This window comes from Phocoena sinus, chromosome 13 (assembly GCF_008692025.1).
Source record: "Phocoena sinus isolate mPhoSin1 chromosome 13, mPhoSin1.pri, whole genome shotgun sequence".
Classification (NCBI taxonomy): domain Eukaryota; kingdom Metazoa; phylum Chordata; class Mammalia; order Artiodactyla; family Phocoenidae; genus Phocoena; species Phocoena sinus.
Window position 1 is genome coordinate 39,494,460 of NC_045775.1, and position 16,283 is coordinate 39,510,742.

General features: G+C 45.1%; 1 protein-coding gene across 5 annotated transcripts in view; it reads left to right on the forward strand.

The window, feature by feature from the left end:
- MSH6 (mutS homolog 6) overlaps window positions 1-16,283 on the forward strand; it is a 142,662-nt gene that overhangs the window by 118,576 nt on the left and 7,803 nt on the right. For 2 of the 5 annotated variants that reach the window (XM_032653392.1, XM_032653394.1), the window contains 2 exons: window positions 13,566-13,765; window positions 15,989-16,158. In XM_032653392.1, the coding sequence (XP_032509283.1) occupies window positions 13,566-13,765; window positions 15,989-16,158 (370 nt within the window). Of the gene's footprint in view, window positions 1-6,471; window positions 6,823-13,565; window positions 13,766-15,988; window positions 16,159-16,283 lie in introns of those variants that run through there. The other 3 variants (XM_032653391.1, XM_032653393.1, XM_032653395.1) reach the window with 3 other exon arrangements.

Here is a 16,283-nt window from a genome sequence, read left to right on the forward strand (position 1 = left end):
CCTTTTAGTCTAGGTTTGACTTTACACCCTGCTTTGCTTTGAGCCTATCCAAACATGGCTTCAGGTAAATTTCTCCTGAACTCCACCCTCCCCCAAAGCACATAATTGTAGGTTTTCTTTTGTTTCCTTTGTTTGGTCCCTCCTATGCTGTGGAGTCTCCTTCTGTGCAACTGGCCGAAAAAACCTGACTTTGTCAGACTCTAGGCTTGTCCCTGGTGATCGAGGGCTGATTGGGCTAGGACAGGACCCCACAAAACACTCCCTTCCTTTTCCAGATTTGACTTTATCTCCTGAGGCCTAAGACAAAGGCAAGGGCTGTTTGGTCAGCCTGATCCTGAGGTGGGCGGAGCGGGAACACAGAGCACTGCATTCTTCTGGAAAATGTTCAGAGCTTTCTTTATGTAACTGTGTCCCATTAATTGGTGTGCAGGCACTGGACTGAAGGCTTTACAAAGCCATTCCACTCAATCCTCACCACAACCCGATGAAGTAGGTCCTGTTATCATCATTCCCAATTTACAGGTGAAGAAACTGAAGCAAGGAGAGAAGTTAAGTAAATTGCCCAACAAAGTCATACAGTCAGTAAGCAGTTCAGCTGGGATTTGAACACAGGAAGTTTGAATGCAGAACCCTTAACCACTAGGCTGGAGGTTCATAAAACTAAACCCTGGTGCTTTTAATATCTCATTACCTTCTGAACCAAGCCTCCTAGGCCAAAAGAAATACTTAACAGTTCCATGTATTAAGTTTTATGCCCATACAACTTTTTTTCTTTATAAATTTATTTATTTTTGGCTGCATTGGGTCTTCGTTGCTGCGCGCAGCTTTCTCTAGTTGCGGCGAGCGGGGGCTGCTCTTCGTTGTGGTGTGCGGGTTCCTCAATGCAGTGTATGCCTATACAAATTAATAAGCATTTACGTCCTAATAATTTAGTAGCTGTTTGGGGAAAAAATACAGATAAATTAAAAGGAAAATTTATATATATATATATATATATATTTTTTTTTTTTTTTTTTTTTTTTTGCGGTGCGCGAGCCTCTCACTGTTGTGGCCTCTCCCGTTGCGGAGCACAGGCTCCGGATGTGCAGGCTCAGCGGCCATGGCTCACGGGCGCAGCGGCTCCAGGACATGTGGGATCTTCCCGGACCGGGCACGAACCCATGTCCCCTGCATCGGCAGGCGGACTCTCAACCACTGTGCCACCAGGGAAGCCCCCTATTTCATTCTTAAATAACCTGTACATAGTATTGAAATGTGCGTGCTGGTTGCGCACTGTACAACTTCTCAAAGTTTAAAATCAGATTTGGATACCACCACACTCATTCTACACGGTACTCGCTTTTTACCACAGAAAACACCAAAAACTCGGTGTCACGAAGATATGTTGTTGTGGGGACCTACTCAGAATACCAGAGTTTGTATAAAGATTATTTTAAGCTGAAGACATTTGAGATTCACCAGATGCAGAAAGAAGACTTCTTGGAGTTTACTTTGACTAAAAGAAGCAACTTTTGAGAAATGAGTCTGCCATTAATCCTCTCTCCAGGGGGAATTCCCTGGTGGTACAGTGGTTAGGACTCTTTGCTTCCACTGCAGGGGGCATAGGTTTGATTCCTGGTCGATCCCACATGCTGTGGGGTGGGGTGGGGTGGGGTGGGGTGGGGCGGGGCGGGGCGGGGCGGGGGTGGGACGGGAGAGAAAATCCTCTCTCCAGGGGAGTTTCATGGCCATGAAGATAGAAAAAGAACTGGTACCTGCATAATCTATTATCACAAACTTTCTTGTCTTCTATTCTAAAAACCCATTTGTCTTTCCTAAATAAACCGATTTGTCCTCACTATAGAAGTCTTTTCTTCCCCCACTCTTTCCCCCAGTAAGTTAGATATATAAGCTCCCAGTTCTAACCCACCCCTTTGAGTTACTCATCATGGAGCATGTCTGCATGTATTCGCATTGCATGCAAAAGTAAACTCTTTCTTTCGCTAATCTCTTTTGTCAATTTGCAGACACCCAAAACTGAACCTAAGAGGGTAGAGGAAATGCTGCTTTTTTTCTTCCCCAACGATATCATTAAAAGAAATGTAGCATGAGTTCGTGTTGAAACTGCGAACTAACTGCAGTTAGTAGTACAATGCCTGACAGGTGTTGTTGAATTTCCCTTGAAACTTAAAAATACCCCATGGTGCCCCTGTGAATTTGCTCTCGTTCCCTGGGGTGCCTTGGTGTCCAGTTTGGGAACCATGGTACTAGCCTAAATTCCTATCAAAGTCATCTAACATAATCTATGAGCCCACTGGGACTGGCATATTGTAACTGCTTGTGTTTTCAGCAGTGTCAGGGAGGAAGATATTTTCCTCTACCCTTCTAAATTCTGGCTGGTCTAAGAATTAAGTTGATGTGAGTAAGATTAACAGGAGATAATCCAATAAAAGTTAAGTAACATGTATACATGGAAGAGGCCCAGGAAAACTGAGTAACTCATCAAAGTGGCAGAAATTCTCACCTTAAATACCGTGTTCAGCTAAAGACAAAAGAGGATGTTGGGGGTAGTGTTTTGGGACCTCAAAGGGGAGGAAGGCAATGCAAGTGGAGATGGAAAAGCAAATGTTTGGTAAATAAATGTTTGCTAGTCCATGCAGAGGGTGGGACAGAGTGGACTCTGATCTCTAGGCCCTGCTGAGTTTCCCCTACTACACCTAGCCTATATTCTTTGCAGACATCTATGGTAATAGCTCTATTCCAGGAATAGGCCCTTTATCTAAATTCTTTTAGGCAGTTAAGGGGGAGGTAACAAGGAAAATTTTCCAAGTCTTCTGTTTCTTAAAAGTAATCAGGCTAAATTAATCCTCATGTCAAAGAGACACATTTTGGGGTGGAAATTTTGCTCCCCTACAGCAATCTCCATACATCTCTGGATGTATCGGTCTGGTCCACAGCTATATCTATTGTACCAACATCAGTGCCTGGCACAAAGTAAGAATGCAGTTGAAGGAGGTGTCACATAAGTGGGGAGCACAGGTGCAGAGCACACATGGTTAACTCTTGCGGGGTATTTCACCCTCCCCTATTCATGAGTCATCGCAGGGTGAATGTGTCCAGAATTTTGGATATAAATACCACGGATTCCTGCTCTTCTGGTTCTTTTCCCCCCTAGACTTTATGCTTCCTATTTCCACACTCTTGCTTCTGTAGAGAACAATATAGCTCAATTAGGTTGCCGTTTATTAAATACAGTTTATTCTCAATCTAGCAGTCTGTGTCAGAGCAGGTCATTCATCTACCCAAGACCTGCAGTGGCTCCCCAGCTCACTCAGAGTCAAAGCCAAAAGTCCCATAAGGCCTTGGATCATCTGCCCTTGCCTTTCTTCCCTGACCACACGTCCTACCGCTCCCCCACCCCACCCCAGTTCATCCTCCTCCAACCATTCGGGCCACCTTGCTATTCCCAAACTCAAGGTGTTTGCTTTTCACTTAGAGGCTGTTGACCTCTGCCTGGAAGGCTCTGCTCTCAGACATGTGGAAATAGTTAAGACCACCCAAATGAGAACAAGCAAAGGCTGTTTACTCAGAGCTTGCTACAGCAAGGGAATCAGCCATCATTATTTGCATTTGGCAGTGAGTTGACAGGCATTGCTACAGGGGCTGTTGTTTGGCTCCCTGGACTGGCTGCTGCAGCTACAGTTGACTTCCTGAGCTCGTTGCTGCAGATTGAAGCCAAATCACAACTTCTGCAGCAACCAGTCCAGAAGACAAAGACCTCTGCAGCAACTGCCCCAGAACTGTCAGGACTTGGTTGATAGCTAGTCAGCTTCTCTCTCTTTTTTTAAAAAATTTTTTGTCAAAAAAAAAAAAAAAAAAAATTTTTTTGTCTGTGTTGGTCTTCGTTGCTGTGTGCGGGCTTTCGCTAGTTGTGGCGAGCGGGGGCTACTCTTTGTTGTGGTGCACAGGCTCTAGGCGTGCGGGCTTCAGTAGTTGTGGCATATGGACTCAGTAGTTGTGGCACCCGGGCTTAGTTGCTCCGTGGCATGTGGGATCTTCCTGGACAAGGGCTCGAACCCGTGTCCCCTGCATTGGCAGGCAGATTCTTAACCACTGTGCCATCAGGGAAGTCCCCAACTTCTCTCTTTTTTTAATCCCCACTTCCAACTCAGGACCAATCAGAGGAAGCTAAGTATGCTTCTCGAAACCAATCACAGAGGATGCTCTACTTCTAGTTAGCCCACCTCCAGCTACCCCACGGCCAATCACAGCACACCTGATGCCTCTGCTTTTTCACTTTGAAGGTTTCCTACTCCTCTGTCTGCCTTTAAGTCTCTGCCAGACACAAGTGGTGGTAGCAAACTCTGAACAAGTATCTTGTTCTGTTTGTTCTGAGTTGGGTGTTCTTCACACACAGTATGTGCCTTCTGCATGGAGAAGGCTGGGTGACTACCTACCGAGGGATTGTGTGTTTGATGATTCTCAGATTTGTGACTTCTTACTCGTTTTACCTGTTTGTGGGAAGCATCTAACGGGCCTCCAAAATTTGGCCCAAAGTTATTATTGTTCTCATTAATGATGAGGAAACAAGTTGAGAGAAGTAAAATTGCTGTTACCTGCCTGGTGAGTTAGGTCAGAGGCCAGGTCTCGAGTTACCCCAAGCACTGGCTCTTAACCTCTGTCTTATAACTGGCTCATTCCCCCTGAGCCTACATTTCCTCTCTGTAAAACAAGAATAATAACATCATATTAAGTTGAATCAAATGAAACAGAATTTTTGTACTTTGAAAAAGTTTGGATACGGAATTCCCTGGTGGTCCAGCGGTTAGGACTCCACGCTCTTACTGTTGAGGGCCCTGGTTCAATCCCTGGTGGGGGAACTAAGATCCCACAAGCCGTGTGGCATGACCAAAAAAAAAAAAAAAAAAAAGAGGTTGAATATTGGCAATTTTATACAGTTCAACCTAATATAATGTTGTGAGGATGAAATAAAACGATGTTAAACTGAAGGCAATATAACATTTCTATTAGTAACACAGGACTCCAGAAACACTTCCCAGGATTTAAATTCCTACTCCACCCTTTTCTGGCTGTTCGGTCATGGGCCATCTGATCCATCTGTGCCTCAGTTTCTTCAGCCATAAAAAGGAGATATAAGACAGGTCAACAATGCCTTACTTGCAATTCTGAAATCCGAAAAGCTTTGCAAAACAAGTTTTGTGCAAACTCATTTGGTAGCAAATTTTGACCTGAGCTGACCCAAGGCTATTTATAGTCTATATTTATCCCACTTGGTGTGAAAAAGCATATGTTCTGCTGAAGGAATACTACGTTTGATTTTAGGGTGTTGCCCCAGACTCTCTGAGGGTGTCATGTATTATACTCATGTAGGGAAGAGTATTATTTCAAATACTGCTTCTGAAACAAAGCTGATTTTATTACATGCCTAGCGCAGGAGGACGGTGTGGCAGAACACAGCCTCCTGAACAAAGCAAAGAGCTGATCTTTATATGTTCGCACCAAAGCACAGCTGTTGCTGATTGGGGCTGGTTTCTGGGATTCTGGATTCCATACTTACTTATTCACAGTTTGGGATTAGGGCCAAAGAACTGTCAGTCTTCCAACGTCTTTCTTCAATTTGGAGAATAGGAACTTTTTATTCACACCTTGTGACTTTTCTAAAATATAAAATATCCTGCATTCTGAGACACACCTGGCCCAAGAAGTTCAGATAAGGAACAGTGGACCTGAAGTATTGATACTTACCTCACAGGTTATTGCGAGGATTTAATGAGTTAATCTATGTGAAATGACTGGATTGCTTCCCGGCAGAGGAAAGCTGTGTGGCTGGCAATTTTTAAAAAAATCATGAACTCATACTGGGCCAAAAACTTAGCGTTCAGTTGTAAAGTATTTATCAAGTGCCTACTATGTGCAACGCTTTGAGAATACAAAGCGAACAGAAGACTTGATCTCCTGCTGATTTAAGTCTGGATCCTTTTTTTCTTTGCCGGTTCCTTGGGGTAAGCGTTCTAACAGAGCAGGATTGTTCATGCAGGCTCTGGAAGGCGTTTCTCCGCCAGGGCTTCTTTCTGTGTCCGTTCGGTTTACCCCTTGCACCGCGGTCACTCATGCTTACGCGGTGCACGCACTCGGCACACACCTGCCCCTGCGTGATCGCACCCCCGCGACCGCCAGATTCCCTTCTAAAGAGGAACGCCTTCCCGAGGGGGTCAGCCCCGCAGCGGCGCCCAGCTTCGCTCGGGCCGAGGTGTTCCAGTCCTAACCAGCCCCGGGCCATTCGTGCCGCGGGGGAGGAGGCTGGAGGCGCCACGGGCAGCTACCCCGCGCGGCGTGCTGGCCCCTCCCCTCCCCACGTCTCCTGGCGCCCGAGGGGGCGGGGCCGGACGCGCGCCGCCCGGGACTCCGCCCGCGAACGGCCTGCCGATTGGCCGATGGGGCCAGCGTTCCTCCGGCAGAGCGCGCCTCCCCCCCGATTTCCCGCCAGCAGGCCCCTCGCGGTACTTGCCGTGCCTCTAGTGGCTCGGTCCGACACAGCGGCTGGGCCTCGGCGACCGTGGCCATGTCGCGACAAAGCACGCTGTACAGCTTCTTCCCCAAGTCTCCAGCCCTGAATAATGCCAGCAAAGACCCGGTCAGGGCCTCAAGTGAAAGCGCCGCCGCCGCTGCCACCGGGGCCTCTCCCCCTTCCCCAGGCGGGGATGCGGCCTGGAGCGAGGCCGGGCCTGGGCCGGGGCCCCTGGCGGGCTCCACTTCGCGGGCCGAGGCGAGGAACCTCAACGGAGGGCTGCGGAAGTCGGCAGCCCCTGCGGTCCCCGCCAGGTAGCGGGGTTTCGGGGCGCAGCGAAGTCGCCTCAGGGGCCTGGGGGTGCGCGGCCAGGCCCTGGGCTCGGAGGAGGTGGTGTAGTGGGGGGAGGCGCAGGGAGCCCAGGGAAGGGAGGCTGGCCTCGAGGTGGGGGCGCTGGGGTGCTCGGCCAGCGCCTGGGCTCGGAGGAGGTGGGGTTGCATATTTGGCTTCAAAGAGCGCAGGGAGCCTTGGGGGTGTTGCTTGTAAACAGGGTAGGAGGAAATCGGCTCTGTACGAAGGGTTGGAGGGGAAGGGAGGACGCACTTAGTTCGGGGGTAGAGGAGGACACGCGGTCCGTCAGGTGGGGGAGGAGGAGTGGAAGGTGCTCGGGGCAGGGAGGAGAAATGAGAGACTGGAGCGCTAAGGGTGCGGCGGGAAGAGAAAAGAGCTTGCCTGCTCGGCGTGGGGTGCGCCCCCAGGGCGAGGGAGGGGCTGGTGCCTACCCGGGGCGGGGGAGGGGTGGCGGGAAGGAGGAATGCCCGCCGGGGGGGATGCCCGCCCGCCACCTGCAGGTTGTGGGGCGCGGCGTACTGCGAGTGGGATTCCCGGAGGACGTTTCTCCTTCACAGCTGGGACGGTGAATTACCGGTCCAGTAGTCGTTGGAGGAATACGCTCGATGTTTGGCTGAGCGCCTCGGACTCGAAGCCTCTGGCGGGGTGGGTGGGCGGGCCCTCGGCCTGGGTATGGGGGTTGGGGGTGGACGACGAGATTAGAGCGCGAGGGGTGTGTCCAGTCGTAGACGGAGGGGCCTGATTGGTGATAGTAAGGATTGCAGGGGCGGGGGAGCAGCAAGTGCAGGGATCCAGTTGGCTCATCCTGTAGGTAGACAGCATATGCCCCCAAACAGATCAAAGTTTAGGAACAGTGTTGATTTTGACACCTGGAAGTATTGTGCCAGTTGAAAATAATGTTAGTTTAAGGAACAGTGCATCCTTTTTTTTTTTTTTTTTTGGTCGCCCCCCTCCCCCAGGCTTTTGGGATCTCAGTCCCCGACCAGGGATTGAACCCCGGCCCCAGCAGTGACAGCCAGGAATCCTAACCACTAGACCACCAGGGAACTCCCTGATATAGTGCATCTTTTGCTGGCGATTTCAGGGCAGGTTGGGGCTGTGTAATTTTTCCGGAATTGAGAGTGAGCCTCCAAAGGCCTTGCTCTGACTCTGGGCGGGGACGTAGGGACACGATTATAGGGAAGCCTGCCCAGAGGTGTCTTCCTCGCCTTCTCGGCAGTTCAGCGCGGTTCCAGGGCTTGGCTGGCCTTTGTTGGAGCAGCGGGCGACATTTTGAAAAGCTCACATTTACTGTATCCCAGGTATTGTATTAGGCATAGTGTGTAATGGTAGCCATTTGAAAGGATGAAGAAGTAGTGGTACAGAAAAATAAACGCATTCAGGATAAGAAACTTGAGTAGTTGATTTACAATGTCCTGCGTTTTAGGTGTTATACAGATTTTTCAAAGTCTGCGTGGAATTACAGTGTTACTCTCCTTTAAGCGACCCTCTCAAGCAGTTCATGTAGTTGTGTGAAGAGTAGCAGGATATGCCACCCCAGAATGTGCCTCTGGCATAGAGGTTATTTTGAACTGATAATTTTTGAGAAACTGGGGGACACTGGAGAAGCTCTGAGAGCTATAGAAGTTACTCTTCTGTAAGGGAAATTTACATTTAAAAAGGAAATCTCCATTTGTAAGGATGTCTCCCTCTCTGAACTAGGAAGAGAAGAGTGACTCTAAATCATCCGAAACTTATTAAATGGAGAAGGCACTGACTGAAATCTGCATAACAACCATACCCTTGTTTTTTGTTCTTTTCCTGGTAACCTCCCTTATCTGTCCCCGCCACCCCACCTTTCTTTTGTCTTTATAAAGCTGCAGATGATGTTTTAAGATGGTGACTCGGGCCATCTCTAGGAGTTAATCAGTTTTCCTTAGTATCTCCCACGTTTATGGGGAGGTATACATGTTAATAAACTTTTGTCTGTCTTTTTCTTGTTAATCTTTTTTTTTTTTTTTTGCGGTATGCGGGCCTCTCACCGCCGCGGCCTCTCCCGTTGCGGAGCACAGGCTCCGGACGCGCAGGCTCAGCGGCCATGGCTCACGGGCCCAGCTGCTCCGCGGCATGTGGGATCCTCCCGGACCCGGGCAGGAACCCGCGTCCCCTGCATCGGTAGGCGGACTCTTAACCAGTGCGCCACCAGGGAAGCCTCTTGTTAATCTTTTATTACAGGGGCTCTTAGCCAAGAACTCAGAAGGGTAAAGGGGAAAATATTTTTCCTTCCCTACATGTGCATCCTCTGTAACAGACTATTTTTCATGGTGAGAGATGCACACAATGTGTTAATAATGTTTACTTAAACATGAATTTGATTCTTCCTGCATCCATTCTAAACGGATGGAAGTATTTATTGTATGGTTGTGCTTTATGTGTTGTATAGCATATGCTCTTTGTTTTTTTGAGGTCCGAACTTAGGAGACTTGTAAAAGCATAACATTGTTTACACTTGACGACCTACTATGGGGACTACTTCCAAAGTATTCAGGAAAGATGGGCATTTGATACTAGGCTTCTAAAGAAACTCTCCATTCAGTATATATAGATTTGGCTTTCTTTTTTTTCTTAATTTTTGAATTTTACCTTATTTTTGTATACATAGATTTGGCTTTTATTCAACAAATGTTAACGTATCTACTCTGGCAGGCACAGTATTGGGCATTGTAGATCCTGGATATAACAGTGAATGGGACAAGCAAAAAGGCAATTCTAGAGCAGGAGCAGAGTTGGTGAGCTCCGTGTGCTTTGGGGGGAGGATGGGGTATGTGTGGGTCCGGGTAGGCTTTCAGCTTTCTAGGCTGAGACTAGAGGACGAGAAGAAGTTAGCCAGGCTACTGTGGAGGTGAGGGAGTTTTAGAAGCTGGTGCAGGAAGAGGAAGGTCCTGCAAATTGAGAATGAAGAGGAGGCAGGAGCCTTAGGTATGCAGAGATCCAGTCACCAACAGGCTAATGGGCTACAAAGACATTTGGACTTTTTATGAGCGTCGTTGAACTCTTTAAAAGAAGTTGAGCATCTTTAAATGGTCATTTGTCATTTAGTTTTCTCTTGTGCTCCAGTGTTAAAGTGTTTTGCCTGTTTTTTTTTTTCCCCTTAGTTACTTTGTCAGTCAGGTGTGATGCAAAAGTATTTTTCCACTTTTGTTGATGAGAGAAATGAAGGAGTCCAGGTGACATCAGTTTCAATAAATGGCTACAGGATGTATGTTTATGCACTCTAGGCCTGCTTCTCAATACTTTATTTCTTCTGTAGTTTATTAAGACCATAATTGAAAGAGCTGTGAGCAAGGCTTCTGACAACTAAATCTGGGTTTTTTAAGCAAGTCTTAGCTAGTTTATTTTTCACAGTCTCATTTCAGTGATAATTATCTGTTGATTATGAGAAATGAGGGCAGTAAAAAATTTTAAGTGTATGCCTTGTACTCATTTATAGGAGTGGTATGTCAGACATTGACAAGTTTTTTTTTTTCCCTAAGAGCCTTTAGTTAAAGGTAACTATCTGCCCTAGTTGTAGGTGCCTTTCCTGAGAATTTTCATACAATTAAATCTATAGTAATACATTTTCCAAATAATATCACACCTAATATAATATTGTAAGAAAAGTATTCAAGCTTTTAAAAAAGTATCATTGTGGACTCAGTTTCACAGACCTAATTTGATTTAATCGATATAATTAAAATTGGTATTTAAAAAGATGCTGAACTTATAATTTGGTCAGTGGGAGCCTCTTTTAAGCTGGCTTTTATGATTTTTTAAATTATTATTATTTTTTTTGTGGTACGCGGGCCTCTCACTGTTGTGGCCTCTCCCGTTGCGGAGCACAGGCTCCGGACGCGCAGGCTCAGCGGCCATGGCTCACGGTCCCAGCCGCTCCGCGGCATGTGGGATCTTCCCGGACCGGGACACGAACCCGTGTCCCCTGCATCGGCAGGCGGACTCTCAACCACTGTGCCACCAGGGAAGCCCTTTTATGACTTTTTAACATTGCCCTCAGAAGTTTTTAAAAATTTTTGGTTGTGTTGGGGCTTGTTGCTGTACGCGGGCTTTCTCTAGTTGCGGAGAGCAGGGGCTACTCTTTGTTGTGGTGCGCGGGCTTCTTATTGCGGTGGCTTCTCTTGTTGCAGAGCACGGGCTGTAGGCGGGTGGGCTTCAGTAGTTGTGGCGCACGGGCTCAGTAGTTGTGGCTCGCAGGCTCTAGAGCGCAGGCTCAGTAGTTGCGGCACATGGGCTTAGGTGCTCCGTGGCATGTGGGATTCCTCCCGGACCAGGGCTCAAACCCGTGTCTCCGGCATCGGCAGGCGGATTCTTAACCACTGCGCCACCAGGGAAGTCCCTGCCCTCAGAACTTTTGAAAACATCTTTTCATTCTGATGAGGATGGTCAATGTCCCTGCTTCTTAAGCTGCTCTCCGAAGAACTCTGGTTTCTTTTAGTATTTTATGTAGACTTCCTTTCTAATAATATTTAGGAAACAGTTTCCGAGGCCAGTTTGGATGATAATTTATTTAGGAAATAGTTTTAGAGGCCAGTTTGGATAATTTATACGGTCACTGTAGACCTAATGCGTAAGTGATGGGTGCCATAGTTATGCAAGCTGAAAGAAAGCAAGCCAGGTATGTGGGCAGAGGTACAGGTGGGCAGGTATGATGGGAGCCTTTGTTATTAATTGCTCTGATTACTTCTCTTTTCTCATTAGCTGTTTGAGGGTAGGGGAATTCTGCTCTAATGGTCCACCTTAAGAGGTAGATACAGACACTGATAGTTTGATTTCTAAAGTTGGCTTGAGAGCATGTTTCATGTTTGTGAAACTTGTATTTACATACACAAGTTTTTGTTAAGACATACCCAGTCTATCTTTTATTGTTTATAGGAGCAAATTCTAGCAGTACATTGCTATCTACTGATTCTTTTTTAAAAAGTAGATAGCCAAAAATTTTGCCTACAAATTTGGGGCACAACTAGTAATCAACACCAAGGTAATGGGCTGAAGAGGGAGCAAAAATAATGTGATTTTTAAAGCAAAAGCTTAAAGATCTGTTCACTGTATATTTAGCTTAAGTCATTTCTTATTTTTAATTGTATGAAGGCTTTTACACTTGTTTTTCTGAGCTGTCACCTTTTCCTCTTACTTTTTTTTTGTTTTTTTTTTTCGGTATGCAGACCTCTCACTGCTGTGGCCTTTCCCGTTGCGGGGCACAGGCTCCGGACGCGCAGGCCCAGCGGCCATGGCTTACGGGCCCAGCCGCTCCGCGGCGTGTGGGATCTTCCCAGACCGGGGCACGAACCCACATCCCCTGCATCTGCAGGCGGACTCTCAACCACTGTGCCACCAGGGAAGTCCCAGCTTGTGGTTTTCTGATACCAGTGTGTGATAGACTTTGTGGTTAAGTGGCTACCTGCCTAAGTTAAGGGAAAGCCTGCTTGACAGTTCCGCATGGAGATAAGGGTCTTTGTCTCCTGTTAATTAATGGATATGTTAGGAAGGATGAAGCACTTAAGGTAAGAAGTCTGAATGGTGCAGACACAGCTCCCTGTTTGAAGATGAGCCTTGTGGTGTTTGACAGCAAAAATTATAAAGTTGTGCTGGTTGCTATAGATTTCTAAGTTGAAAGAAGAATGTGCCTTAAAGGCCCTTGATATAAGCACCAGCTGAAGCCATGCTCCTGTTCTGGTTTCTTTTCTAACTGTTCAGCATAGGGATCTCCATATTCACATTTTTTTGAAGAAAGAAATACTTTAATTTTATGATTGGGCCTGATTTTATAAGGTGGCCTCAATTGATGATTCAAAAATGTCTAAAATATTCTTTTTGTAATGTGCTTATTTTACATTTGTAGTTATTCAGCGAAAACCTGTAAGCGGGCTTAGAAAATCTTGGTATATAGTACTTGAGCAGGGTTTATCAGTTGTTGTCCCTCTCCATCACTGAGGGACTCTTGTAGTCTGTTACTGGACACTGCTACCCTTCTCCCTCTCCTTTCCCCTCCTCTCCTTTTCTCAGGAAACCTTTAGGGCTAAATCAGCTTTTGTGAAGATTGAATCTCCTGTTGATTCTGTAGGTATTATGTACTCAACTATTTTGGGTACATCAGGCACTTATCTCTTGACCTAAGTTTTTCCATAAAGCTAGATTTTTAGGGTGAGGGTGGGGGTAGTAGTGTGCTATAGGTAGCTTTTGGAGTATTTGGAATACATTGGAGCAAAGTCGATAATACTGAATATAAGCAGCAAATTTACACAGTCGGTATTTTTGGTATTAATACTCTGGGTCAGATCCTGTTCCTGTGTATACCATATGTGTAGTACAGGTGTTACTCATTATAATTTGGATCACAAGTACAATGAGTTTGTCTTTTTCCTGCTATCAGTAGTCTCAGAATTCTGCCACAGTTTTTAAACCTTGAATAATTCTGAGAGTCTCTAACCTTAATACCATTATATTTGTGTTTGTCTTAATAAACATTGTGATATTTGTTTATGTTTTTAAAAATAACTTGAAAATGTTTTTTAAAAATCATTAATTCTAGAATTTCTGTTCCTGTATATTAATGCCAGAAAATTTCAAAGGATTCTTAAAGATACCTTCCTTAAAATTGCTTCTTTGTAGGTAATTGCCTTTAATGTAGCTTAACAAAATATTAACCAAATTATGTATTTTCTTTTGGCAACAGTTCTTGTGACTTCTCACCAGGTGATTTGGTTTGGGCCAAGATGGAGGGTTACCCTTGGTGGCCTTGCCTGGTTTACAACCACCCTTTTGATGGAACATTCATCCGTGAGAAAGGAAAGTCTGCCCGAGTTCATGTACAGTTTTTTGATGACAGCCCAACAAGGGGCTGGGTTAGCAGAAGGCTATTAAAGCCATATACAGGTAAAAGATTCACTCTGCAGATTGTGTGTGTTTGTGAGAGAAAGAGCACGCACGCACACATGAGTCTGAGTGTTAGCGTCTCCCATACAGTGGAATGAAGCATATTTTACTCGAATAAATTGCAGGAGTGGTGTGGTGAAAGCTTCTAGCATGGGAAAAGGATAAGATGCAGCTGGTCTTAAGCTGCATTTCCGTCCTTCTGAGTGACTTACAGCAATATCATATCATTAAAGGAAAAATGATTTCATGATTGGATCTCGTGATTTGGACCAAAATGCCATACTCAGACATGAAAAGAGTAAATTAAAGTGTTCCCATCTTAAAGGTTCCAAAAGAAAATGCAGCCAAGATGCATAGAATATAGATCAGTGACATTCTTTAGGACAGATGGAGATGCATGCTACCTGGCCTTCAAAATCCTCACCTTATGAGCACATCTGCATTGAGGTTCACATCAGAAATCAGATTTCTGGAACCTTAACTTTCTCTTCCCAGGCCCGGCCTTATTTATCACAGACGTCAGCAGTCCTGCATTTATAGCTTCACTTGGGCTGGGTGCACCCTGTCAGTCTCCTGGATTGTACGGTGCATGTACAGTATGACTGCAGCATGCAGTGCCTGAACAGTCCAGCATGTACAGGTTTTTCTCCACTATCTTCAAGCTCTCCTGGCTAGGACATTGTTGAACTCAGTGTTTTGGAATCAGAACAATGTTCATTTTCCCAGAAACCTCTGGGAATCATGCCTTTTGGTCATAGTACTCTTCATCATCCTGCAGGGCAGGGACGGCACACTGAAGAAAGTTAAGTCCACACAGAAATCTGACATGCAGGATGGAAAGAAAATAAGGGAATTTGGTTCAGTATTCTCCACTAATTTGCTGTATAATCTTATTTTCTGATTCTGTTTGCATATATATATAATGAGAGAGAGAGAGTTGGACCAGATGATAAATGAGGTCTTTTTCCAGGACTAATTTTGAGATTCTAAACAAAGCTTTGGCAAAAAAGGACTTTAAAAAGAGATCAAAAAAGTTTACATTTATGTTGTAATTATTTTATAAAACAACCCATGTGCATACTGCTCTCTGCCCTTTAAATATCCATATCGTTGCAATACATGTATGTGAATAAATCAGCAAAAAGGCATGCATGAAAAAAAGTAGGCCTTCTTTGGGGGGCATGGTCTTAGAGCTGTAGTTTGCATCAGAGGTTTCGGGGAATGACGATGACACCAGATAGGTGGTGGGGGAGGTAAGTACAGCTGCAGCAGGTACTTTGGGAAAAGTTCAGAGCTACTCTTAATGATTTTGATTGTTGCAGTTTGTAGTTTTGGTGCAGCTCTTTAGAGAATTGAGAAATTGCAGCTTTGTTTTAGTCAGCTTATGAACGTTGCTAATTCCATGGAAATTTAGGATGTCCCATCAGTTTTAGTATATAGAAAGAAGGGTGTAATATAACATTTGGATCTGTTAGACAAATTCAGGTTCATTTTCCAACTATAGGTATATTCAGGTAGAAGAAGAGAAAAAGACATTCCTAGTTATGCCTCTTGGAAAAGAACTAAAACAATTCTGTATCATTGGTCTTGTGGATAGAAATTTTGCTCAGTGGATGGAAATGTCATTTGATACTATAGCTCTTTGAAATGAAATGAATAAAGGAAAAGTTTTACTTTAAAGCAGAGCAAGACATTTTGATGCTACTGTTTTGAAAAAATTTAACATTACAAGTCTGAACTGTCCCAAAATGTAGGATTTTTTTTTTTAACATCTTATCTAACTGCCTTGGGAACAAACTTATTTTTAATATCATTGCTTCATTTAAGTGATAGTGTAGTTTTTGCCTTCCTTAAGTAATGTTTTTTTAAAAAGGGTCTCAAACCCCCTTTACATCTCATGCCTCACCTGAAGAGGAGGTGTGCCTAGGTGTTTCGGGTCACAGTCCCAGGTCATTATAGAAGAGAGACTAAGTGGTCCTGGATGACCAACAGTTAAGGCAGCTTAAATGAGGTAAAATAGGTAATTTCAGTTTCACTGGTGGTTTTCCCCTGAAAATTCCTTCCTTGTAGGCTTTAATCTATTTGTATCAATCAGAAGTAATGGGAGATTAAAAATTTTACTTGATTGTTGTCACTCTTGTTCCTTAGGGCAAGTGTTATACATTGAGCCAAATATCCAGCCAACAGTTCCTATTTGTAAATAAATATATTGATGTTTTTTAGGTTCGAAGTCAAAGGAAGCCCAGAAAGGAGGTCATTTCTACAGTTCAAAGCCTGAAATACTCAGAGCAATGCAACGTGCAGATGAAGCCTTGAATAAAGACAAGATTAAGAGGCTTGAATTGGCAGTGTGTGATGAGCCCTCAGAACCAGAGGAGGAAGAAGAGACGGAGGTGGGACAGTGCTAACAGGCGGTTGTTACTTCTGTTAGGAGAGTGATGAAAAAGGGTCAGGGGCATATTAGAGTGGTATTTTCCATATATCTGTTTAGTACTCAAACATGCATACGTCTATACAT